The sequence below is a fragment of the Ambystoma mexicanum genome, chromosome 4p, assembly GCF_040938575.1.
Source record: "Ambystoma mexicanum isolate Mex_15411 chromosome 4p, UKY_AmexF1_1, whole genome shotgun sequence".
Taxonomy (NCBI): Eukaryota; Metazoa; Chordata; class Amphibia; order Caudata; family Ambystomatidae; genus Ambystoma; species Ambystoma mexicanum.
Genome location: NC_090927.1, coordinates 279,766,023 through 279,793,569, shown reverse-complemented (window position 1 = coordinate 279,793,569; position 27,547 = coordinate 279,766,023). Strand labels below are relative to the sequence as shown.

Below are 27,547 nucleotides of genomic sequence, written 5' to 3'. Positions count from 1 at the left end.
ATACATTAAGATGGCTAGACTTAGCACTTCAACAGGATTTGCCAAACCAATTGTTCCCCTTTTGAAAATTTTATGGCCTACTGGTTTAAAAAAAAAAAGCAGGTTGAATCTAATTTCATATACTCATCAAATGTATGAGCTGTCTCATGCATGGGGCCATCTATTTGAAGATATTTTCTTTCAATAGCAGATGGTTTGGTATCATATGACAATTAAACTCATATCCTTTGCTACATCGCATCTGATATTCCTACGTGCATCAGTAATCCAAATATCCGCTAAGTGTGGTAGTTTAACTCCATTAACATGAGACAGGGGCCTCTTACCATTAAGTAGATAGCATGATTGTCACTGTATAGATTGTTTAGGACCCTAAAATCAACAATCAAAGGCCATCTATTTAATGAAATATAAAAATAATAAAATCTATTTAGCAAAATAAAAAAATAATCAAATGCAGTGGAACCCTGATGGTCACTAAATGTATAGCCCCTCCTCTCCCGGACAGAGCAAAATCTAGCATTTACTGATTTTAGTCCCCACTCCAGTAATAAAGTCAACACTTTAACACCTTCAGAATTCATCAAAGGTTATGACAGGAGTCAACACATTAAAAAGGACGAGACTCGAGCCCACCAGGGGGCGCAGAAGGCAATGGCTGCCTGAGGCTCGTCTCCGTACCTCCGTGTTCACCAGAGAGATTATTAGGAGCTTTTCTTGACCTTCAAACTAAATAAAAATAAGGCTAACACACACCGGAATCGTGTGGGAAGAAGGAAAGCCCTTGCTAATAGGAAACAAAGCGGTACAAAGTGGGGAACCCGAAGTTGACCCCTCCCCCCACGGGCTGCTGGAAAATGGCGAGTGAGCATAACGGACCCTTAAGTGGGGAATGAGCAACAGCAGCTGCCTGAAGCACTGTGGGAAGGGAATTCCAAATGATGATAAACTGTGCCGTTATGCATGTAGTGACACCCGGGTGACCAGTGGTGAGGCAGCGGCCGTCGAACAGCAAGGGAAGTGGAGAGTGCAGATAAGACAAGCGTGCCCGAAGTCCCAAGACGGACCCACAGCATGACGTAAGCAAGGTATCCAGGATGAAGTAACCAGAGCGCGGCTCCAGTACGATAGAGGAGCGAGAGGATGGGACTACCGGCGATACAGATGAAGAGACGGTGAAGCTTGGTGGGAACCTACGGTGGGGCCTCACTAAGAGGCAATCGAGGGCAGACAGCGAGAAGCGGTTCACCCCCCGAACGGGCACTCTCGAGGGAGGCTGCGATGCAGCGTTGGGGGACAGAGGAAAATCAGCAACCCCCGGTGAGGGGCCAAGGCCACTCATCCACTCGCGTTGCGGTCCGGCGACAAGGGCCGTACCCTAGAAGGAACCACACGACGAAGGAGGAGCTCAAAAGGGAGCGGGAACGAGGAGGAACAGACCCGGAAGTTGGTTAAGAGTGGAGAGAAGCGGTGGGGCGCTGTCCCCCAGACAGATTGGGTGACGCCGTGAAGCAGAGAAAGGGTGTGGCCCGGGGGAAGAAGCAGAGTACGGCGATCCAGGAAAGACTGGTGGATGAAGCAGAACGCAGGGGTAAGACAGAAAAAGTCAGCGGGTGGCTGCCCTTAGAGAAGGAAATAGGGGCTGGGAGCTAAGTGGAGGGCCCAATTAAAAGAGGGAATCCACAGACATGATGCAAAGGAGTTTGGGGAACATAGAGTGGTGGCATAATGTAAAGGTCTGGCAGAGGCCTACAGACTGAACAGAAACTTAACAGGCATCACTGCGGGAAGCTACAAGCCACTAACAGCAAAAGGAGGTACAACCCCGACAGTAAGGGGAAGAGAAAGAGTATTAGATGGCATATCTCGGGGCGCAGGCTTTGAGGGACATAATAGCACATTGCAAATCAGCACCTGGCCGGAAGAGAAGAGTGCTGTATAACCAGGATACATTGAGGAGGATATAAGGTCCTGTCCAACGCCCCTTAATCAAATGGCAGAACTGCTTTAGGCACAAAAGCTCTATCATAATCACAGGCAATACTCATGGCGAAGCATACCGGCCTCATAATCATTGCGAAAACACCAACCAGGGGAGAGTAACAGGCCGGATTCAAGGGCGAAGGCAGCAAGGAGGCATCACATCTGCTAGGGAGCCAACCACCCCGGGATAGGACAAATACATGCTGAGTGCCCGCCCTGAGGGTGGCCTTCATAGACTGCAACAGTATAGGGGAGAACACCCAGGGGCCCAAGAGATACTGCTGGGGGGCACAACTGCAATGAGCATGGCAGTCACGAAAGAGGACATAGCGGGGATCTTGGCGGAGATCAAGGCGCTGAGGTTGGACATACAGACATCTATATCCGAAATAAGGGGGAAAGTGGAGCAAATAGGAAAAGTGGAAAATCTGGAGAACAATCAGGCCAATGTGGACTTAATAGAAATGAAACCCAATGCTAGAATGACGGACATCGAACTACGAGAGGAGGAAATCAGGCTCAAGATGGACATTATGGAGAACAGGGAGCGGAGGTCGAACCTGTGGATCTTAGGTCTGGCAGAAAAGGATGGTGAGACGTTGCAGCAGGTGGAAAGAAAGGTCCAGGACATAGTTAATCACCTGTTCAAAGAGCGCAAAGGGGGGGGCAGAGCCTTTGGAGGGGGACTCAATCGTGGCTAAATTCCTTAGTTACAAGGAAAAAACTGAAATCCTTACCAAAGTCAAACAGAAACAGGACATTGAATTCCAAGGCCCTAAACTTAAAATATTTCAGGACCTCTCGAGCCTGACGCTGGCTAGAAGAAGGGCATGTAGACCACTCACCCTGTGGCTCACAGAACAGTCAATCCGATACAGGTGGGGCTACCCATTTGACCTAACTTTCGAATATCAAGGGGAGGATTACAGATCACCACACCTGAAGAAGCAAACCAAGTACTCAAAGGCTTAAGGGATATGATGAGCACACGAGCACCCGTGGGCCCACAAGAAGTCTCATGCTCTCAGTTGGAAGAGCAAAGAGGAACCCTGCTCAAACAAAGGAGGGCCAAAGTGGGGAGGAAATACTTCAAACAAACCACCATGAAAAACGTACGCAAATGGGGGTGTCAGGGGACATGGGTATAAGAACTCTTTGAGAGGAAAATGGGAAAGGAAGGCAGGATAACCGAATGCGGCGCACAAACCCTGGTGGCCCTCAGTTGCAAGACGGCGTCTCAAACCAAGGGACCAGAGCAGTCATCTAGGGCTGCGGTTCAGTTTACACGGTTAACCAAGTTTATTGTTATCAGGAAAACAGGGGGGACAGAGGGGCGGGGAAGCAGCACCAGCGGGGCAACTCGGGTGAAAAGGAGGCGTTGGCAATTAGAGAATGGGGGTGAAAAGAACAGAAGGCGACAATGGGATCCAACATAAGATTGGTAGAACTTGTGGACCAAAATGTGGGAAGGCCTATCATAAGGGTAGGTACCCTGAATGTCAAAGGGCTCAACTCACCAACTAAAAGGTCCCTACTAATAAGGGAATTTGTAAGAACGGAATTAGATGTCCTCTTTATGCAGAAGACTAGATTCAAAGAGAGGCCATTGAGGGGTAGAGGGCTGGGACAAATGTTCTGGGCATCAGGAAACCAAAAAAAGGGGGAGTGGAAAACCCTATAGTGGAACGGTCGGCAGAAGGTAGACGAATAGTACTTCGGGGAGAATGGGAAACAGCACGAATCACACTAGTGGGGGTTTACACACCCAATCAAGGACAAGCCCCCTTTAATGAAGTGGCCCTGGGGTCCCTGGGAGAGAACAAGGAGAACTTGGTGGTGGTACGAGGCGATTTTAACACTTGGGCAGATCCTCAAATGGATAGGCAGCAGACAAAGATTTAGACGAAAAGCACCCATCGGGCGGAGTCAGTAGGTTTGCAGCAACCCTGCAGGAGGAGGGTTTGGTGTTTCTCTGGAGAGCATGCAACCCGGGGAGAAGAGGGTACACATTTAAGTCAGAGGTTCATGATACCTTCACACAGATCAACTACCTGTTGATCAATAAGGAACATAGATCCATGGCGCATGCTGCTATGATCCGTCCAGTAGCGTGGACAGACCACGATATGGTAATAGCCACTATGGAGATCGAGGGGCTCGGCCACAGAAACACCAAGTGGAAATGTAACGACTCTTTATGGTTGGATGAGCTGTATGCCCAGGAAGTCTGGGTAGCAATAGAGGAGTATTTCCAAATTAATAATAATGGAGAAGTAGGCATGACCGCTGTGTGAAAAGTGCGAAAGGCAGTGTGGAGATGTCACTTTGTAAGGGAAGGAGCTAGATGAAAGAGGGAACTTAAGCTAGTGGAGTATAAATTGAGGGGGGAAATGACAGAATTGGAGAGGAAGTTGCATGCCCCGGGGTCATACCACAGAGAACACTTAGCAATCCTCAAAGAAAAACGGGAAGAGTTGAAAACGCTGGGGAATGGTGAGGTAATAAGAAAGTTAAAGTTATCAAAACAAAATGGGCCTCATTACGAGTCACCCGGTCTGGAAATAACGGTGGCAGTAAACCCGCCGCCACCGTTGTTTCCAGACCAGGTGATCTCGAGTTCTGCAGGCAGGAGGTGTCATTCCCGCCAGGTCTGACCTGGCAGGTTTAACACCACCCGCCTGCAGGCGGATGTGGAAACCCCGGCACCATCACAAGATGGTGCTGGTGTTTCCACTTCCCCATTCCCATTGAGTCCCATGGGACTCAATGGGAATGGGGATTTACCGAATTCCGCCTCTGGAATTACCGGGTCACCAGGGTAGTAATGCCCCAGTAATTCCGGGAATCATGGAGGCGGAATGGTAATACGAGTTCGCTGATAACCTGCTGGTTTTTCCAGCTCGGTTACCGGCGGACTCATAATGAGGCCCAATGTTTATGAAAAAGTGGACAAGGTCCACAAGATGCTAGCCACTAGACTCCGGGCACAAAGGGCGGAAAGATGGGTGGAGGGGCTTCAAACGGAAGGGAGTGGGTTAACAAAATAAGCAAAAGTAATAGCTGGCCAATTTGATCAATATTATGAGACCCTCTATACCACGGAGGGGATCCGGTTAGAGAGTGAGATGGAGGAATACATAGCAGAGGCTGGCCTAACCCATCTAACGGACGCAGAACACGCCCTTATGGAGTCGGACATTATCTCAGAGGAGGTGCGGTCAGCCATAAAAAGACTTCCACCGGGGGGGGGGGGTACCAGGAGAGGATGATTATGGCATGAGATTCTATAAACAGTTTGGAGACATACTATCCCCACACCTAGCAAATCTGTTCAATCACATAAGGGAGAAGGGCCTGGTACCACCATCATTCTCATTAGCACACATAGCAGTAATCCCTAAGGCAGGGAGGGACCCTACAAGCTGCAAATCATACAGACCCATATCGCTCCTGAACACAGATGCTAAAATGTATACGAGAGTGCTTGCCTCACGCATGGAGGACATTATGCCACTCCTGGTCCACCCAGACCAGGTAGGCTTCATAAAAGACAGACAAGGAGAGGACGCAATGCGGAAGACCCTGGATATCATGGAGCATACCGCAGGAAGTGAGGGAAACTATGCACTCCTAAGCATGGACTCAGAGAAGGCGTTCGAATGTAGAGTAGAACGGAACTTTCTGTGGGATGTTCTGAGGAACATGGGATTTGGTGAAACATTCATAAGAGGTATTCAGCCTCTGTATAGATCCCCAAAAGGGAGGGTGGTGGTAAAAAACAACATTTCTGAGGAGCTTAGCATGACCAGAGGGACTAGACAGGGGTGCGCCCTCTCGCAACCCTGGTCAGGGAATTCCACGTGATTGATGTCTCCCGTGTAGAGGGCCTGCAGTGATGTAATTGCCTAGCACATTACTATCACTTTGATCCTGTTCATTGTCAAATCGCCATTTATGTGGTGATGTTGTCCTAACCAATAGATTTTGAAATGTGGCGATTCAGGTCAGATGGTTCAGAGTAATGTAGGTTTGTGGTCATTGGTGGCAGATGCTTCTAGTTGGGCCCTTGAGCCTTTTGGAGCCAAATCTTGCAAGTTATTTCCAGATGTGGTGGCAAGTTTGGTTAGGGAATTTATCATTGTAATTTCTGCCACACCATCTGTAGTGGAACAGCTACCAGTAAGTTGGATATGCGTGTCAGAAGCTACGTCCCTTGTTGGTCATAGAAAGGTAGTGATATGCCCCCACTCGCCACTCTTGAATGCAGTGTCCACAGAGCCGCTGGGGAACAACATTAGGAGAATAAAGTAGGAGAAATAAAGAGATCAAAGGGATAAGCGTAGGTGCAGCGGTATACAAACTGGCCATGTTTTTGGATGATATTTTACTGTATTTGGCAAAACCCCAAGAAGATATCCCGAAAATCATCCAAGTAATACATGAATTTGGGAAATGGGCGGGACTTAAAGTGAACACCGACAAATCCACTCTATTCCTATACCAGGAACCTGAAAGCGAGGACCAAACTGCATCAGTTGTAGGTGGAATACCCAGTAACCATCGGAGTCTTAGGAATTTGGGAGTCAACATCACGAGAACTACGGGCGAACTTTATGAGGCAAATCTACCCCCCCTCTTAAAGAAAATTACTAACAACCTGGAGAGATGGGCCAAGTTAACTATATCATGGTTGGGTCGAGTGAATGCCCTAAAAATGGTGGTGCTCCCCAAATTGCTATACCTATATCAAAAGCTTCCAATTTTTGTCCCAACCCACCATTTCACTGAAATAAAAAGGATGATCCGTAGATTTCTATGGCGGGGAAAAAAGAAAGGGGAAAAAAGAAAGGATAGCGTATGAAATGCAGCCCCAACCAAAGGGGAAGGGAGGGGTGGGTCTGCCGGATATGTATACGTACTACCGAGCCACCCAGTTCAGAGCCCTGGTACCCCATCTGCGAGGGCACAAACAAAAGCATTGGGTGGCCATCGAGAACCATCGAATGAGGCCAGTCTCGCTACAGGAATGGTAATGGGCCCCAAAGAAATCCTTCCCTAGAAGTGTCATCAATCACTTTGCAATGGGCTCCCTCCTAAGGTTGTGGTGGAAAAAAGGGCTCAAAACCTGGCCCTCCCCCATGAGCTGTATATGGTCACCTCCAATTTGTGATGACATTAGAGATCCGATACGCTTCGGAGCTGGTATGAAGCGGGGTTGGACAAGAACTGGACACCGGCTTGCAAATTGGGCCATTGGAGGTGTTGAAATTCCTGGAGCTCAAAAGGGACCTTGTTGTCTGGGAAATGGAAGGAAAAGCTGGGGAGAGACCTCACCACCATGGAAAGAATCCTAAGTGAATCGACCCTTGAGAGGGGTCTAATCTCAAGGTTATATGTGTCTTTGCTTGAGGCGAGAGGAAATAAAGCAGACGGTCTTAGCAAAAGGTGGGAGAAGGACATGGACCCAATGATGTCAGTTTGGGAGTTAAAATTTTTTGTTTTCATGTAGGTATGCGAAAAATGATCAATAAAAGCAAATTAAAATTAAAAAAAGACAAGACTCCACAGTATAAAAAAGTGAATGATCCAAACCTTGGCCAATTTTAACATTACAATCACCACTGAGGATTCTCCGACAGGAGTTTGGATTACTGAGTGCGGATGTATGCTTCAATGCAGCAGACAATTTGCTTATTGGAGATTTCATACATTTAATACAACGACTGTTATAAAAAAAGTATTGAAAATATTGTGTCCCCTAGACAATTCCTCATTTGTACAATCAATATATTCAATGTGTTAAAGGGAATGTTTTATTTCCACATCAAGGGAAGATTTAATAAATGTAACTAGACCCCCGCCCCCAGATGGTGTCCATGCTTGTTAATCCTTGTAGCAGTTATGTGCAGTGCAGTAAAGCCATCTAAACAAATGTCAGTATTTGCACACTTTTCCTGCAGCAACATCACATTGTAAGTGCTGAGCCTATTTTTATTTCAGGAACATCAAATGTATTCCTTGCACCAGTAATGTACCAGAAAATAAAGGACAGGCATACAACTTTAACAGAATTGTGGCCAATAGCCACATCAGGCATATGGGAGTTTGGGCAAAGCTATAGTGCTATAGTTCCAGGTACCTGAGTTCAATCTATTTAATCGATTGTGGATAATGCCTCATAATGATATTCAGTGAGAAGAGGCCCACTAGTAGCAGTAAGGGAGAGCAAATCTGCCTTGGTAGCAGTTTCAACAAGAAAGGGATTTGGAATAAGAGTGGCTGGCTTACCATACCATTAGATGTTACGATCGAATACCTGTAGGGATAAAAAAAGAAGAGGAACCATATTACTTTTCTCTGACCCATTGAACCTGCTGAACTTTAAATTGAGAAGATAAGTCAACAGGGCAGGGTAAGAAAAGATAACTTCAATGCTATTCCCCTTAAACTGCTGAATCGTCAGAACCAACCAAGTGTCTCGCCTGGCCATTGGAATTCTTTCAGGCTTCGTAGGTGGCCCATGAATTTAGTATTAACCCAGTGCACAGACTACTTAATGGGTGAAACTATTGATACAAATTGGCTGTATTTAAGTAAAGGGTTATCAACTACAAGTCCAGCCAAGATAGCTGCCATTGGTGAAAGGTTAAAGGCTGAAGAGATCTTACTGTCAGTGTTAAAAGTACAGCCACTGCAAACTATTGGGTGGTTGGTGGCAGTAAGTGAATGTCAGCACTGAGAGTGGCAGGGGATCTTTTTTGCTCAAGCTTCTGCGTAGGCAGCAAAATTTCAGGTGTCAAATTTTAAAGCCTAATAGTACGCTCTGCCCTCTTTAGATGAAACATATTTCTTAATGCACAATCAATTATAGACCATGTCTACAAGGTTATTTGCCTAAAGGGCTTTTGAAAAGAAAACATTTCATTATTGTCCGAGGCTATCTTGTCAATTTGTTCCCCCGCAGGCCAAGGACTTCACATAAGAAAACAAGCCTTTGTTTGTTGGGGAGAGTTAATAAGACAATTTCACAGGTATCGGCATAGCACATGGGTTCAAAATTAGCAGTAGGGTATCGGCCACCAGGGTGCGCACAGATGATGTCCTCTTCCATGTGAGCTCCGTCCCCGTAGGTCTGTGAGGTGACCTGAGCCCCCACCTCGTGACCCCCCACCCACGGTGAAAAGAGCAGAGCATCGTGTGTTGGAATACTCCTGCACCTCCCTTGAGAAAACCCGATCGAAATCGGACCAGGGAAGCCCGATTAAACTTCGAGTGAAGTTCTTTGCTGGTGACGGTGCGAAATCGGAAGGGGACGGGCCGGGTCGGCGAACGGGCCCATCGGGAGAGTGACGCGCAGCCTATGCGGCGCTGGCCAACGCATCCCCCCTCTGACCCACAGAGCTGCTCCCTTGCAGTGCCCCCCACTCGATCCACGGCGTGGACCCTCCAGCCGTGCCCTCGGGCCCGCGGAATATTGGAACGCGGCGGAGGCCCTGCCGAGAGGTAAGCTGCGCCTCCAACCCTGCGCAGCCCACGCTGTCTCACGCGACCGCGGTGCATCAGAGCGCCGCGGCCTGTATGCAGGGCCCGGGCTGTCAGAGGAACTAGCTGGGCTCACGTAGTGGTGGGCCTCCACGACGAACATTCTGCGCATCGTGGATCCGGGCCCTGGCACGCACGAAAGATGCGTGGGATCAAGCAGGACCCCCGCGATTTGAGGAACCCCCGCCTTTGGAGCCCCGCACACCGCATATCATCTGCCCCTCCCAGTGCACAGAGCACGGATCCTTCGGACTGAGGGTAGGGCCCCCGAAACAGGGGCGTGTGCCTCCTCAGGTTCCCGGTACCGATCGGAGTTGACACCAGGCCTCGCTCCTGCACCGGGGATCCAGCAAATTCCGAAGATTACCTGCTGAAGGGTGTCGCCAACTTGTCCCCCCTACTGGGCGAGCGGATTCCCACTGGCGGACGACTGAGAATTGCGCGAGGCTACAGAGCAGTCTGAGGGTGAGGCCCACACGTCCCTTCCACACCTGCCCAAACCCGGGACATCGAGGTGAAGCACCTACGTATATGCAGGCCAAAATAAAGCTAGCCAGTTACGCCTAGGCTCCTTCTGCCCACACACTCATCGCCCCCACGATGGCAACGGAATCCGTGGCACATGGAGAGACAGCGGCCACGAAAGGTGACATAGCAGCCCTCCTGATGGAGATAAAGAATATGGGGGCCAACATAGGCGGCAAGATTGATAAAATCACCCAACGGATGGATAAGATTGAGGACAGGTTGGAGGGGGTAGAAAACAACCAAACCTCCATAGATACTATGGAAATACAACTCGAACACAGAATCACAGATCTAGAACAGCGGGAAGAGGAATACAGGCTAAAGATGGATGATTTGGAAAACCGGGAAAGGCGGAACAATTTATGTTTTTTTGGGATCCCGGAGCAGGATGGGGAGACCGAGGAGAGCCTTAAGGCAACACTTCATGATATTATCAAATGAGATGATGAGATTGACGAACCGAGAACTGAACAAATCCACAGAGCATGTGGCCCACCCGGAGGCCCGAGACCGGTCCTCGCTCGCTTCCATAGATACCAGGACAAAGAAAAGATTCTCGAGAAGGCAAGGCGCGGAAGCGTGATCACCCTCAACGGTGCCCAGGTCACCATATATCAAGACCTGTCTGCCATGACATTGGCGCTGAGAAGGATGTGTGGCCTCCTGACAAAATGGTTGAAGGAACGAGATACCAGATGTCGGTGGGGATACACCTTCTCGCTCTCTTTTGAACACGAAGGCACGAGAATCAGACTACGGTCGGAGAGGGAAATAAAGGCCTGCATAGCCGAACTTGTTGATCTTCGCGAACGAGGGGAAGAAGGAAATAACCCAAGAAACTGTTAAGAAAGGAAGAAGGCAATGAATATGGCAAGGGAAATGTGCACGGAATCACACAGTGACAACTTTGAATCTAACAACGTGCATAAAATACCCAAGACTCGTGTATACTAAAACCCAGGAGTGCAAATAGAGTGAAACAATAATACCAATATATGAAAAGGGATGTGGGGTAAGCACTTAGAACCTCCTTATGACTGAAAGGAAAGTCGGCAAACTTCTTACCCACTATGCTATTACAGATACGGACAGCGCTAAGCCCACGTAGAGGGCAAGCAAGGACAGGATCTGTGAGCTGACACTCTGGATGATACTGAATAAGGAACTTAGAAACAGTACTCACGAGGACCGGAAAGACCACTTGAATGTCAGTAAACCCACGAACCCAGTTGATCAAACAGGGACCCAGAAGGCTATAACAGCAATGGGTGGAGGATAACTAAATACATAAGACCCAAGTCAAGGGGCAAGTAGGAATTGTGATTATAGAATAGTGAGGAAAACGAAAGGCATTCACACAGGGACTAGTTACAACAGCACCCCACACCTAATAATCAATGGGAAATAAATGCAGAAGTGCAATGGAAAACATGGAATGGATCCCAATAGAAAGTAAGAATCAGGAGCAGGGAAAATTATATCACAAAAGGAAATCTTTCCCACCCATCCAAGGAGAAAAGGCAGGAAGCTGAATCTATAAAGGGAAAGACTAATGCATCAAGTTTTTCAGTAGCAAAGGACATCATCAAAGAAACAGAACACAGGCAAATTGGGCTGCATCAAAGGGTAAAGCACAGAGAAAGGCTGCCTGCAGACAGAGGAAGACAGAAAGGGAAATCCAGAAAGCAGAAATCAATTAAGCACATACATCCGAAATCCAGGGCAGAGGAACAAGAAACAGGAACTAGGAACTAGGCACAAAAGCTAGGAACAAGGGACCAGTCACAACAGGAACACTGCAACAATGACCAGCGCTGGACTGAAGCAAACTGAGGCTTTTAAAGCTGCTTAACGAGCACACCCCTCAGGTGTGCCGCCTGCTGCACCTGCAGCCAGAGGTGTTGCCTAACCTCCACCCAACCTTGTCCTGCAAGGGAGGAGGTGAAGCAGTGAGCCAGGCATTCTGGGAAGCATAGTCATTAGATTAAAGTAGCATGCTGGCTGCCAAAAACCTGGAATGGATCCGGAAGGGAAGTAACTTGGAAAATAAGGTTTTAGCGCTCCCAATTCATCACAGCACTGTAGCATAAGGTTCGGAGGAAATGTCCAGTAGGAAATAAACCCCAAAACATGCCCCCAAGTGGTGGGAACAGGAGCGAAGGGACGAGCCGTGACAGTATACCCCCTCCCACGGCCGACTCCAAGCGACCGTCACCCGCAGAAAACATCTTCCTTCCATGACAGGAGCGCTTTGTCTTCGGAGGTGGCACTGACGGAAACGATGACCCGCGGGCAAAAGCAGAAGAACTGGAATGAATAGAATCAGGCCGCAGTCTAGAAGAGCCATAGGCAGGTTTTCGGTGAGGAAGAGACTCATGGGTCGAAGAAAGGCATGAAGGACTTGCAGGACCCGAAGCAGAGTTGGAAGGTCCAGGAAGCTCAGACACTGGGAGCGAACACTCATACATCATTGAGGAGGGAGGCAGGCTGGTGCAACATGCTTTAGACAATGGTAGATGCTCTGGTAGCCTCCCTGCCGAGAGCGGACACACAGGAGGTGAGAAAATAGCAGGTTTCAGGAAGTGTTCATGTTCAGAAAAAGAAGGTGGCGGCCGAGGTAGAGGTTCGGATCTTCTCCCGTCATCCATCTGGGTAAAGGCCTGTGGTTGAGGGTGACCAAGGTTGGACTGCATCTGTTCCACGCCTTGGGGGCCTGGAAGTCCAATGGGTTGTACGAGGCTGGCACGCCTGGTGTCAGTCATGTAGCCACCTTGTTGCACGTGGGATACAACCGCAGGGACATTTGGCATACCGATAGGAGTGACAGACGCAGTACTTGGTACATCAGGCACATTCGCAGCAGGAGCAATAACAGGCACATCTTGAACTGCAGCAGTCATACCCTTCCTTTGGCTACTTGCACCCGACTGGTGCTGCAGCTGGGGGGTTGTGCCCGTCCCCTCCCCCAGGCTCATGTGGGATCCGGCAACAAGAAAGCTGTCAAGCGGCTGATCCAAACCGGACCCCAAATGCGAACCGTCCAGCCCGCTATCCTGGTCGGCTACTTGTTTGGTGACTGGGCCGTGGCGGATTGTATCCGTCTCCCTCTCGTAACACTCCAGACAAGTCCAACGGCCTCGCATGTAAGACCCTCCCGAGTCGTGATCCAGCTTGAGGTTTCTGAAGAGAGAGCTGGCAGAAGTCTCAGACTCAGATGTTGCATATTCGGAGGCGCTGATGCTACAGTCAAGCAGTTGGGAGAATCAACTTGTGTAAAAGGCAGGCAGAGTAGACAGGTCAGACAGAGTAGACAGGTGCACCTCCAATATTGGCAGCCAGGCTGAGCAGGATACAGGTCTCTCATGAAATGAAGCCAAACTAGCAGTAGGCTCTGGGACTGAAGACATGCACTCAGGATGTGCTACCGGAGGCTCCATGGCTGAAGGATAATCCGCTGGATGAGTCACTGTAGCCGAAAACAGGCATGCCAGAGGAAATTCCGAGGCTGAGGGCATGCAAGCTGGAGCCGTCTCGTTAGCTGAAGACAAACTTGTCAAGGTCTTTGGCTCTGACCACGTACATGGTGAAGGCTCTTGAGTGACTGGCAGACATAGCAATTGTTCATTGATTGAAGACACGTGTGTTAACAATGACTGCAGAGCCGTGGACTGGATAATCGAAGAGTCAATGGTTGTAGGAGGACAGACTGAAGTCCCAGAAGTCGACACACATTTGTGGCTCAGGAATGGAAAGCACCTTTAGGGCGGTTGACTCCTTGGCACCAGTAACCAAAGACTGAGCTGTACCCATGCCGTCCCTCTCCTTAGTGGATGACACAGAGTCTCTTCCTTTGTAGAAGTCAAAATCAACTAGAGGAATCACCATAGTAAAGTCTCTGTTAATCAGGATTTCGTCAAATGTCCATTCCTCTGTCTTAGCTTCTGAAAGTGGCATATTAACAATCAACAGTTCAGGAATCGCCTGCCGGGTCTTTGGTTCAGTATACTGTGGAATGAGTCCATCAAAACAAGAATTCTGTACTGTCTTTGACTGTTCGTTGTGACAAAAATTGGCAGAAGAAGGAGCGAACACTGAGGTGGCATCGTTTTCCACATCAGCTTGAATGTCTACTTCAGTCTCAGCAGCTAGATCAAGGGCACAACCTAAGCCTACAGTAGTGACTGATTCTGTGTATGCCACCATTGTGGATTGTGTTTGGAAATCAGAAGCATGTATGTGTTCAAGCTCAGAATTATGACAAACTGCTACACAGGAAATCTTAGGTAAAGGAGTGGCTTGTAAATCTTCAGCTAACAGCAATTCCTGACAAACGGTAGAACAATTGTCAGAACCTGTGCCCTGAATAAGTGCTGTGCTAGAAAAAAGACTTTCACTCCCAATAGATTTTACATATTGACAAGTATCATGACCTACAAAAATCTCTGCACTCAGGGACTGAACAGTATTCACTTCACCAACGGATAAAGTTTGAGGTGTATTCAGAAAAGACTGTAAGGTTTTATTCTCCTCTTGTAAAGTAATGTATTCTTGTTTTAACTCCTCAAGTTCAGCTTTTAGCATGCCCCGCCGTAACTGTACATCCCTATCAGTAGGCACAGGGGAAGGCATGGTGGCATCAGGGCTGGATCCTGCCCTAGCCATCCGGATGTGCACTGATTGTACATTGTCATTTACTGCTTGCAGGTTTTGTGATCTATACTCTCTCTTACCGACTTGGTCTGTGTTTCCCGTAAGCAGACTATTGACATCAGACCTCTTGGCATTAGGGACTACAGTAAGTACTTGTGCAGAGAAGTAAGCTGTAGACTGTGGGCTGAAAACAGAAGTTATGCAAGGAACCCCTCCATTCTTTATATTTGAATCATGAAACTGTTCAATCTGAGATAAAGCACAACCGGAATCATGGGGTTCAACAACAGAGGTACTCGTGTGTAATAAATCTAGCAGTGTGTTGTTTTCCGCTGCTAAGGCTTGTGCGGACATAGAATCTGGATCAAAATTAAAGACAGAACTAGGATCAGGCAATGTACGATGGGCCATCCTGTGGGAAAAATACTTTGCACGTAAATACCCATTCATGACAAGGAGTTCATTTAAGTCAGGATCAGTGATTTGATTGTCACAGGTAAACGTAAGGGAAGCTTTCTGTACAAACTAGTTAGTGGCCTTGCTGCCTTTCTTTCTTAAACTGGCCATATTCAAACGGGAATAACGGCTGGTCATTCTGTTAAGAAAGGAAGAACGCAATGACTATGGCAAGGGAAATGTGCACGGAATCGCACAGTGACAACTTTGAATCTAACAACGTGCATAACATACCCAAGACTTGTGTATACTAAAACCCACGAGTGCAAATAGAGTGAAACAATAATACCAATATATGAAAAGGGATGTGGGGTAAGCACTTAGAACCTCCTTATGACTGAAAGGAAAGTCGGCAAACTCCTTACCCACTAGGCTATTACAGATACTGACAGCGCTAAACCCACGTAGAGGGCAAGCAAGGACAGGATATGTGAGCTGACACTCTGGATGATACTGATTAAGGAACTTAGAAACAGTACTCACGAGGACCGGAAAGACCACTTTAATGTCAGTAAACCCACGAACCCAGTTGATCAAACAGGGACCCAGAAGGCTATAACAGCAATGGGTGGAGGATAACTAAATACATAAGACCCAAGTCAAGGGGCAAGTAGGAATTGTGATTATAGAATAGTGAGGAAAACGAAAGACATTCACACAGGGACTAGTTACAACAGCACCCCACACCTAATAATCAATGGGAAATAAATGCAGAAGTGCAATGGAAAACATGGAATGGATCCCAATAGAAAGTAAGGATCAGGAGCAGGGAAAATGATATCACAAAAGGGAACCTTTCCCACCCATCCAAGGAGAAAAGGCAGGAAGCTGAATCTATAAAGGAAAAGATTAATGCATCACGTTTTTCAGTAGCAAAGGACAGCATCAAAGAAACAGAGAACACAGGCAAATTGGGCTGCATCAAAGGGTAAAGCACAGAGAAAGGCTGCCTGCAGACAGAGGAAGGCAGAAAGGGAAATCCAGAAAGAAGAAATCAATTAAGCACATAAATCCGAAATCCAGGGCAGAGGAACAAGAAAAAGGAACTAGGAACTAGGCACAAAAGCTAGGAACAAGAAACCAGTCACAACAGGAACACTGCAACAATGACCAGCGCTGGACTGAAGCAAACTGAGGCTTTTAAAGCTGTTTAACGAGCACACCCCTCAGGTGTGCCGCCTGCTGCACCTGCAGCCATAGGTGTTGCCTATCCTCCACCCAACCTTGTCCTGCAAGGGAGGAGGTGAAGCAGTGAGCTAGGCATTCTGGGAAGCATAGTCATTAGATTAAAGTAGCATGCTGGCTGCCAAAAACCTGGAATGTATCCGGAAGGTAAGTAACTTGGAAAATAAGGTTTTAGCGCTCCCAAATCATCACAGCACTGTAGCATACGGTTCGGAGGACATGTCCAGTAGGGAATGAACCCGAAAACATGCCCCCAAGTGGTGGGAACAGGAGCGAAGGGAGCGAGCCATGACAGAAATGAAGGGAGAGAATGTAAACTCCAAGGACCTAAGAGGCAGAGAGTCAAAGGGTCGAGAACATTTCGGAGAGGTAACAGCTCCCCGGAGGGGGACAAGTGAACTGGACTACCGGTGACTACGTTGACCCTATGAGTATGTTCGAGACACGGGCCGTTTTTGGCCCAACACAAAATTATATTCGATGGTTGTAAGTTGTGGTTGATGGGGGGGGTTGCAGTGGCTCAGACCTATGTGGTGTTCATTGATAATTAAAGGACCGCGCGACGATGGTCCCTACTGGGGGTACGGGGCTAGCTCAGTGAATCTAACTGGACTTGCTCCGACGCCGACACATGGGCGGGAGGGGGTGCGTGGGAAGCAGAGAAAGGGATATGCAAGACAAGGGGGAAGGTGGAACTGTTATAGAACCTTTACTCGCTGCTGAGATGGGACAAACACTAATATTGGTTGAGGGCTCTAAACACAAGGTATGGCAATGCATTGTTGTGAATATTGTACTGTTATATACTGATGGCCACCTCTGATGGTAACACATGAGGCCCCTTGAAAGTCAGGACACTTAATGTCAAAGGCCTTAACTCACCAACTAAGAGGTCGTTAGTGCTACAGGAATTTCTACGGGCTAATATTGATATCCTACTCTTACAGGAAACAAAATATATGAAGGGGGAGGAGAGGTCAATTTTTGGGAATCGGGGGCACTGCGTAAAGTGGGAGTGGGAATCCTTATCAGAAAGGGACTTGATTTTCTTGTCTCCAAGACCTGGTCAGATGCAGAAGGGCGGGCCCTGCTAGTTGTGGGGACTATTGGAAAGGTGGAAGTAATGATTGCCACAATCTACTCCCCCAATGTAGGACAGCTCCGATTCCTCTCTAAAACTGTCCCCAAAATAATGTTGGAGGCCACTGGTCACCTTATACTAGGCGGAGACTTAAACTTGTGGGCGGATCACGACCTGGACCGGAAAGCAGGGCGCCCGGGAGTTGAAGCTCCTGTGAGAGGGGAACGTAGTGACTTTGTAAACATGATGCAGGTATATGCGCTGGTAGACACATGGAGGGCGATGCATCCTGATGAAATAGGGTATACATTTTATTCACCTCCACACAATACTTTTACCCGAATAGACTACATCTACCTTTCACGAGAGCTGAACGACACCGCCACACATTCGGGGATTACTCCAATAACATGGTCCGACCATGACATGGTCACAGTTGATATACAATGGGAACATCTGCCAATTAAGGGTGGGAAGTGGAGATGTAACGAGGCCCTGTGGAAAGACCCTATTTTCAAAGAACTCGAAACAGAGATCAAAGAATACTTCAAAGCCAACGATACTGGGGAGGTCTCTAAGCAGAGCGTGTGGGAGGGAGCCAAGGTAACCTGGAGGGGGATCCTGATACGGGAAGGGGCTCGGAAGAAAAGGGAGAGAGCCCTTATCGAGAATAACCTCCGGAGTGAAATATGTCAACTTGATAGAGAAGCTAGGGTGGGGGACACCATAGACCCCGAACAGATCCAAGCGGCTAGGAAAAAACGGGAAGATCTGGCCATCCAGATAGCACATGAACTACATTTATTGAAGCAGAAATTCTATGAGAAGGGCGATAAGGCAGATGCACTGCTAGCGGCTAGACTCAGGATCCAACGGGCAGAACGTAGGGTGAAAGAGATCACGGATCCAACCCCTGACCAAGCGCAACACACATCCCTCATCCCAGAACTGTTTTCAAACTTCTATGAGTCCCTATACACTTCAGAAGTAGATCCACACTCCCAGGAGATAGACGATTACTTCGCCAGCATAGCCCTCCCAAAAGTTGCAAGCGCTGACTCGGCCCATCTAGAATCCCCCATAACTGAGGACGAAATACATAAGGCGATCAAACGACTTACACTGGGCAAGTCCCCAGGTGAAGATGGTTTCACTGCCGGCTTCTACAAAACATTTTGTGCCCTCCTAACTCCATTCCTGACCACCCTATTTAACGATATCCTTGACACGTGGACTATCCCGGACTCCTTCGACCGAGCACTCATATCGGTCATTCCCAAGGAAGGCAGAGACCCCACGTGTTGCGAATCATACCGCCCCATATCCTTGCTCAATCTTGATGCCAAAATTTACACACGAGTCCTGGCAGCCAGGTTAGAGATCCACATGCCCCATCTTGTCCACCCCGACCAGATAGGGTTCATAATTGGATGACAAGGCGCAGACACCATGAGAAAGACTCTCCATTTGATCGAGGCCTCCCAAACCATGTGCAATGATCCCGCTTTAATCTCCGTCGACGCTGAAAAAGCCTTCGACAGAGTGGAATGGGGTTTCCTTGCCGCAGTCCTCCGTGCCGTGGGCACAGGACCGAAATTTAGAAGGCGGATAAAAGCAGTTTACACCGCTCCAAAAGCCTTGGTGTCTTTTAACGGGGAGTACTCGTGTTGGTTCAATCTGAAACGCGGTACCCGGCAGGGATGCCCCCTATCAGCCAACCTCTTCTCCCTCTCCGTGGAGCCCTTGGCACAAAAATTATGACAGGATACTGAAGTAGCAGGCATGCGTCTGGGGGAAGAGGAATTTAAAGTAGCGCTGTATGCCGATGACCTACTTCTTCATGTGACGAACCCCACCACATCCATTCCCAGAGCGTTGTACCTCCTGGACGAATACAGCCAAGTATTCGGGTTCAAGGTCAACAAATCTAAATCAACACTTTTCCCCCTACAGGGCTCATCGGAAGCAAACACTGAAAAATACCAGTCCCTGGGCCTTATGATTGAACATGAAAAAATGAAGTACTTAGGAATACAGGTCACCAGGTCGCTAAAAGATTTATATGAAGCCAATTTCCCAGCGCTTCGCCAAAAATTTCACGCAGACCTCGCCAGATCGGACAACCTAACCATATCCTGGTTGGGGCGTTTAAACGTGATAAAAATGACCTGTCTCGCGAGATTCTTATACCCCTTTCAAATGCTCCCGATTCAGATGCCACACCAATTCTTTACCGAAGTCAAGAAGGCGATTCTGAAATTTCTATGGCAAGGGAAAAAGCCCAGGATTGCTTACTCCAACTTGACATTACCAACAAACAAGGGTGGAGTGGGCCTCCCAGACATCCAAAAATATTACGAGGCGGCTCAATTACGAATCCTTATTCCCCATCTCCGTAACCAAAAATTGCCCCAGCGGATCTCTATGGACAATCATTATCTGTCCCCAGCAACAATCTCTGAATGGCTGTGGTCCCCTAGATGGAGAGTAATGAGGAAATCTAAGGCACAACCGATGTTCCCAACCATATGGGACATATGGTGGGAGGGAGGAGATATGGGGAGAATTACCACATGGCCATCACCATTAAGGCCACCTCTGGTCACCGGGCATTAACGACAAGATCCCTAATGTGGAGAGGTTTCAAGCTTGGTATGAGGCAGGCCTGGAGAGGGTGGGACAGCTCCTAAGGAAGGACTCCTTCATCACGCTTCCTGAACTAGAAGAGGCACTCGGAATAGGAACACTGTCAGCATTCCACTTTGATTAAGGGAGTTCTGACAAAACCAGAATGGAAGCATAAGCTGAGCAGGGAACATACCCCGTTTGAAATCATACTCGACTCCAGGACAGAAACAAAAGGGTTGATATCTGTTTTGTATAAAACACTAATGGAAGCTGGAAAGGGCTCAACAGAACCGCTTACGCTAAAATGGGAAAGGGACATGGGCGAGGATATCAACCCGGAGACATGGGATAAGATATGTAGGATTGCGCCCAAAGCCTCGATCTCATGCCAGTGTAAGTTGCACTCGATTAAACTGCTGAATAGGTGGCAATATGACCCGTGCAGGCTCTGTAAGATGTATCAGCCTAGTCCAATGTGTTGGCGGGGATGTGGGTCCACAGCGGATTACTGGCACATGTGGTGGGGTTGTCCTCAGATCAAAATTTACTGGAACGAGGTGCTAGGTTGGATTAGGGATCTAGACGGGATCCAGCGAACAGCAGACCCCTACCTGATCTTATTTGGTCTCGAGAAAATCGAGGATGAATTGAGAAGGGTTACAGACATAGCTGCACCACTCTTACTAGCTGCAAGGGCTCTATTGAGCACAAAATGGAAATCCCCAGTTACCCCCACAGAAAAAGCATGGGTTAACGTGGCCTCCAATATGTGTATTATGGAAAAAATCACAGAATCTATACATGGGAAAGAAACGCAATGTGATATCTTATGGTTGGAGTTTGTCAATAAATACATCCCCGGAATAGCTCACTAACGCCTAACGGATGATCAGTGCCATGGGTAACGAAACATCATAATGTCCTCCCGAACAAGGTAGGCCTCAAGGCCTGACAGACCTATCAACCAATCTCCCAATTGCTGGACAATACATCCCTTGGCGGCAGAGTATAAAGTCTTGTGGAGTAGAGGGAGGGGCGAGGGAGGGGAAAAATGTGAGAAGATTAGTCAATGTTTGTTGATGCTGTAAAGAGGAGCTACTTATTGATAGGACAGAATACAAGAATTTTGCTGCAATGTAACACTGAATCTTAAACGTGTTCTCTATTTTACTGTAATACCTGCTTCTATGTTATGATGGTTAATTTTGGATGTATATGTTGTAATCTGCTTGATATAAACTCCAATAAAACTAAGTTAAAAAAAAAAATTAGCAGTAGTTCAAAGGCACACAGCCCTCAGTCACTGCTACTTCATGTCCAGGTCAAACTGGCATAAATTGAATTTAGCCAAATCATGAGGTACAAGGCATCAAAGTAAAAGTGATGCCAATAGCAAAATAACAAAAGATAATTTGCTGCAGTTACCAGAGTTACAGAAGTTACCAGAGTTCCCTGGTGGTTCCCAGAGGAATTCCTTGTCCTGTAGATGCAGACAGGCTGCAAAAATCTCTTCGTCAGTCTCTTAAGCAGTCCATATAATCTCCAGAGTTCAAACGGCAGGATCACGTTCAGGGAAAGTGAAACAGCAGCCAGCAAATGTAGCCACAACAGACAGCCAGAGCAGATGATGATCAAATGCACAAGCATAGGATAGTAATAGGAGGGTGCTGGCTGCAGGAGGTGGGGCCAAGGACAGCAGAAACAGCACGCTCCAGCCTCCTGCTCCTCTCAGCATTCAACAGCTGAGTTAAATACTCATTACATTGCACCACACTGATGGGAAAGGGCAACAGATGAGCAATTGCATGCCTTTAGACACATAATTTCTATTAATTACTGACACTACTGACAATTGAGTTTGTTCACTGGGCTTACTACACTACCAAAAGTATTCATAACATCTTTCCTGGCACACCTGCTACCACCTGCAATGTAGGGCTAACTGTGATTTCCTTCAGTTTTCATGGAGTTGTCTAAATCTAAGAATTGTGGGGGAAAATGCTAGTTGAGGTGACTTTCAAAATTGAGACTATGCAAGTAACTCCCTCTCGCCTACTTGTCCTGGTAGTTGTGGTCGTGATGACACCTAAGGGCATGAGGTGGTGCGCTGGGCTCGCTTTGCTGCTAATCAGCAAAGAATTGCAAGGAACTGGCTATTAGGATCCCTGCTGATTTACAAGACATATAATATTGTAATTAATTGAAGCACTCCTGCTTCAGACTGATACCTTTTGTTTTGGGCCTAAAGATATCTGATCCCCTCATAAGTATGTCTGGCCGTAGGCTGTGCCCTCGTCAATTGGCATATGCTTCGGGAGGATGGATAAGACCCATATTTAATAAATCCTATGCTTTCTCCAGAAGGCAGGAAGCATATTAGTACTTGGTTATACACATCTCAATATTATGTTACATTGTCTTTCTATAGCTCATATTTGCCACTCACAATGCCATTAAAGGTGCAGGTGGTATTACCACATGCAGTACTACAAGCCATCCCCAATGAAGACCTATGAGAGTTCAATATAGGGATTAACTGAAATAATAAGGCTGTGAATTACCATTACCACTGCCAGTAATGGTAATTCAGTTTAGCAGTATTAGCATTCCCTCACGTATCCCCACGTTGTCATGCATACCCTCTTACTCCTTTGTCTCAACAATTTGTGCTTTGTGGTAATGTGTTATGGGCTGTCTAAAACAACAATAAAATAACACATTTATAAAATAATCATTGCCTGAATAAAACATTTTTTATGTACATGGATCAATCGCAGGTTTTTAAAAAAAATTGTGTGTAGTCTGCTTTTTCCAATATTGAATTGTTGTTGGTTCTGTTTAATTGGAAACTTAGTTACCATAAATTATTTCATTGGTGATCTATGAGATCAATACTCAGTGGTGTGTGTCTGCTAGTCTTAGTGTTTGCAGAACATTCCTGGGGTGTTATTATAGAAATCTTGCACACTGTAAATTTAATATGTACTCCAGGGCAATGTTTGCAATAGTCCTGTTTCTTTGTCCTGTTGCAAAAATGCTTTGAAAAATATGTTTAGCCCTAATGCTAACTACACTTGCACTGATGTTAAGTTTCTATATAATGCTCCCATGTGTTTTATATATATGAAATTGCAGCACTTCAGGGATAAACCCATACATTTTCATATTGTATCATTGCATAGGCCACATGAGGTCATGATTGGCAAACTGGAAACAAAATGTACTTGCATGTTAGATTACTAAAATGTCATAACGTGGGTATCTGTCAATTGTTTTACCTAGAAGCCTATACTAATGGTGTCTATATCCTTTTTACTCAGCTGGGACCAGTCCAGCATGTAAGGACCCATTTGGCAACGACGGAGACCCCTTGAGCAAGCCTTGCCCAGACCCATTGAAAGGTGTTGTCACATATACTTGCAAGAAACCTGCATGGATAATGATAACCAATTCTTGTATAAGTGAAGTTATAAATACTTTTGTGACCCTAAGCTTGGTAAGCATGTTGTTTATCTACTTGAATGAACTACCCTAATTCTTTTCTCAACTGATGTTCATGATATACTGAGTAACTAACAGCACTTTTCCACTTAGGACCTGCCTTAGAGGACCAGGAAAGAATGATAAGGCAAGCGGAAGGGGAAGACTTTGTGAATTGGTTTGAGGAAGGATCAAAGAGGATAGGAGAGTCGAGATTGAGAAGTCTGAAGGGTATGCCTGTAAAGATAAGAAATTAAATAGAAAAGCTACAGTAACAAAAGAAGTGGCGAGAGAGGAACAAAGTCTTTTTTTCTTCCTTCATATAGTATGATCACAGCACTATACAAACAAGTAGAAGAAAAGGTCAATGCTGGTGAGGAAATCAGAGAAGAGGAAGACATTATAGAGACACTATGCACCTCAAGCTTAATGCATATTACCAATTTTGCACATAGCTGTGGCACAAGAATCCTCAGCACAAGTACAAGTCCATGCCCCCCTGTAAACAGAGAACAGTAGACGCATGGGACACTAGATCATTCCTTGTTGGGAAATATAGCTAGAGTCACCACCAATAGAAATCCATCCCAATTGTCTGCAGACAAACCACACTGAGCGAGTTATCAATTGTGGGTGCTGATGGCCCATGTAGCCTGCTAATGCTACATACGGCATTGGCACCTGTGGATTTGATGAATTACCGTAAAGAATGTCCAAATCTTATGGTGGAACCAGAAATTCACAGAGGGTTTGAGAATAACAATTCAGTGTTATAACCCTTGTTTTTATTATCTGAACCAGCTCATGAGGGTGATAATATCGGCTAAGGCTTGCCGACGTTTGACTCGAGAGTGTTTGGCCTGCCGAGGACATAAAAACTGGTACTGAATTAGTATAGGCGAGAGATGGTTTGATACAGAAACTGTCAATAGTTGGTACAAGAAAGACAGATTGGGGAAGATAAGTCATTGTAAATAGAGAAAAGACAAGAGTCCTGTTAATTACCTTGACAATTTAAAAGTAGTTTTTATGCAACATTTTGGTATAAATATGCCTGCCAAAACAATACAGGAAGTTGTGGCCAATTCGTTTGCTCAAGGAGGCAGACAAAGACTCTATTATTACTTGTTTGTGTGGCAAATCATTATGTTTCTTGTCAGGATCAAAAGACAGAAGTTAACAAATGTTAACAAATCTAAGCTTATGTTACTTGAATTAGAATCCTTGCAGTAGGTGAGAGGGCTGGCTTTGTTTGTAAATACTGGTGGTTGGGGCCAACGACTGTGAGAGGGATCAGATGACCAAGGGCAATTGGTAGAGAATACACAGGTAGTGACCCCAACTATTACAAGCAGTAGGGACAATGAAAGTTTGAATGCAGAGCTGGCCTCAACTTCAAGTGGCAGGAATTATTATTCCCTCTGCCAATCCTTCTCCAAACATGAACGCAAAATATTTCCATCTCCATTTCCATGCTAAGGAACAAAACAATTATTAGGAATTCCAAAGGAAAAAATATGTCTCTCTTCGAGCATTAATTCCAGTAGACCAAGCATGGCCTTTTCTGAAGTTTGAGATAAATAGGAAAAATATACAGTGACTAATAGACGCTGGGACAAACTGTTCATCAATCAAATGTAAATATTTTCCATCTGTTCCATTGTCCTCTAAATTGTGCTGTAGTTATTTATTCAATTGCTCATTCCAAACCATAACGGTATTCATTGACCACATTTCAGATCAGTATGCATTCCTTGTAATCCATATGTTTTGTTATGTTAATTGTTATTGATACTGCATACATTACCACCGTAGTGGTCTTAGTGTCCTTATGGGTGAACTGTGACCTCACCCAGGGTGTAAAACAGACTGTGTGGCGAAAAGGTAAGCAGGGAATGGCAAAGAGGAAGAGAATTGGAAAACAAAACAGACATACATACATCACAACAAAAAGTGAAAGTTAACATTAGGTTGGGTGATAGTAATTGTTGGGATGCATGTATAGTGGTATGGGTTTAGAAAAAAAGAGGTTATGAAAAGAATCAAGAGTTGTCCATATTGAACAAGTCCATTTTCTTGTCAATTAGCAGTGCAATGTGATGTTGGTATTTTTTTAGATAGGGGTGTGTGATGGCCTTGAGATGTGATCAAGAGTTCCTGTGAGGTGTGGGGGCTTAAAAACAGGTATTCATAATGAGTTCCTTTGTAGTACTCAGGAGTTCTCGGAATCCTGAGCCCTCTGACAGAGGTGTCAGACCGAATGTGGCTGTGTTAGGCCTTAGGAGAACGCCTGGCTGGGGGGGGGTGTAACCAGCAGTGTTTACTTAGAATGATGGGGAGTATGCGGCGGATGTTGGTATGAGAACAGTTATACCGAATGGTGTCATAGTATCTCTGTGTTCTAGTTGAGTGGTGGTGTAAAGGAGAGAGTAAGCGTGGTGGTGTGTGTGAATGATGGGTTATATGCTCTTTCAAACGTTCTCTGTATTCCAAACCATACTTTGGGCCTCATTACGAGTCAGGCGTTAAGGGGTTTACGGTGCCGTAAATGGCACCGACCCTTAACGCCTGATTCCGAGGTCCCTTTACGCCATGGTGAGTTTAACGCCTGCTTTTTGCAGGCGTTAAAATCCATGGCGCTAAGGGACCATGGTGCTAATTACGCCACCGTAATTTACGGTGGCGTAATTAGCGCCTTCCCCACTCCCATTATGCCCTATGGGGCAAAAATGGGAATGGGGAAGGGTAAAATGGGAAATGGGGATTTACCGCCCCACTCACCTTGGAATGGGGCGGTAAATCCGCCATCCACCATGGTGTAAACATAGTTTACACCATGGTGGTAAGGGTACGACCCAGGCGGTAACTTACCGCCTGGGTCGTAATGAGGCCCTATATACGTCACGCAATTCTATGCGCTCCAGTCCGTTCCATGCACTCCTATCCCCTCCATGCACCCCAGTCTCCTCAAAAAACACTCCGGTCCGCTTGATGCGCTCATGTACTCCAGTCCGCCCCGCACGCTCTAGTCCGCCCCACGCATGCACTCCTGTCTGCCCCACACATGCACTCACCCCATCTGCGCACTCACCCCCTCTGCGGACTCACCCACTCTGCGCACTCACCCACTCTGCGCACTCACCCCCTCTACGCACTCACCCCCTCTACGCACTCACCCCCTCTACGTGCTACTTTTTTCATATGCACTCATTCGCTCATATGCACTTGTCTGCTCTATATACTTGTCGACTCTACCTACTAGTCTGTTCTATGCAGTCCTCCACTCTACACATTCTTCCACTCAGCTCATCCATCCTGCTCTCCTCATCCATCTGTTCCCCGCACTCATCCATTCTACGCACTCATCAGCTCTGCATGCATTCCGCACTCATCCGTTCTACATGCTTATCGGTTCTACGCACTCACCCCGTCTATGTAACTCATCCGCTCTAGGCATTTGTCCACTTTATCCCCTCGCATGACTACACCATCATCTGCTCTACGCGTTCACCCACCCTGCGCAAGCACCTGCTCCCCGCACTCATGCACTTCTCTGCACTCGTCCGCACTCATCCGCACTCATCCGCTCTCTGCACTCGTCCGCTCTCTGCACTCGTCCGCTCTCTGCACTCGTCCGCTCTTTACATTCGCCAGGTCTGCACATTCATCTGCTCCAACGATCTACACACTCACCGCACTTCTGTACTCATGCGCACTTCCGTACTCATCCGCTCTACACACTCATCCGCTCTACACACTCATCCGCTCTACACACTCATCCGCTCTACAAGCTCATCCAGTTTACGCTAATCCTTTCTACTCGCTTCTCTGTATTTACGCACTCATCCGTTCTACACGCTCATCTGCTCTACACACCCAACCGCTCTACACACTCATCCGCTCAACATGTTCATCCATTTTATCGACTCATCCGATCTACATACTCATTCAATTTACACACTCATTCGATCTATATAGTCATCTGTTTTTCCACTCATGCATTCTTCTACTCAG

General features: G+C 46.8%; 1 protein-coding gene across 1 annotated transcript in view; it reads left to right on the top strand.

Moving 5' to 3' along the window:
• LOC138453202 (adhesion G protein-coupled receptor F5-like) overlaps positions 1–27,547 on the top strand; it is a 1,258,340-nt gene that overhangs the window by 889,115 nt on the left and 341,678 nt on the right. The window contains exon 15 of the mRNA XM_069605829.1: positions 23,374–23,549. Coding sequence (XP_069461930.1) covers positions 23,374–23,549 — 176 coding nt within the window. The remainder of the gene's footprint in view (positions 1–23,373; positions 23,550–27,547) is intronic.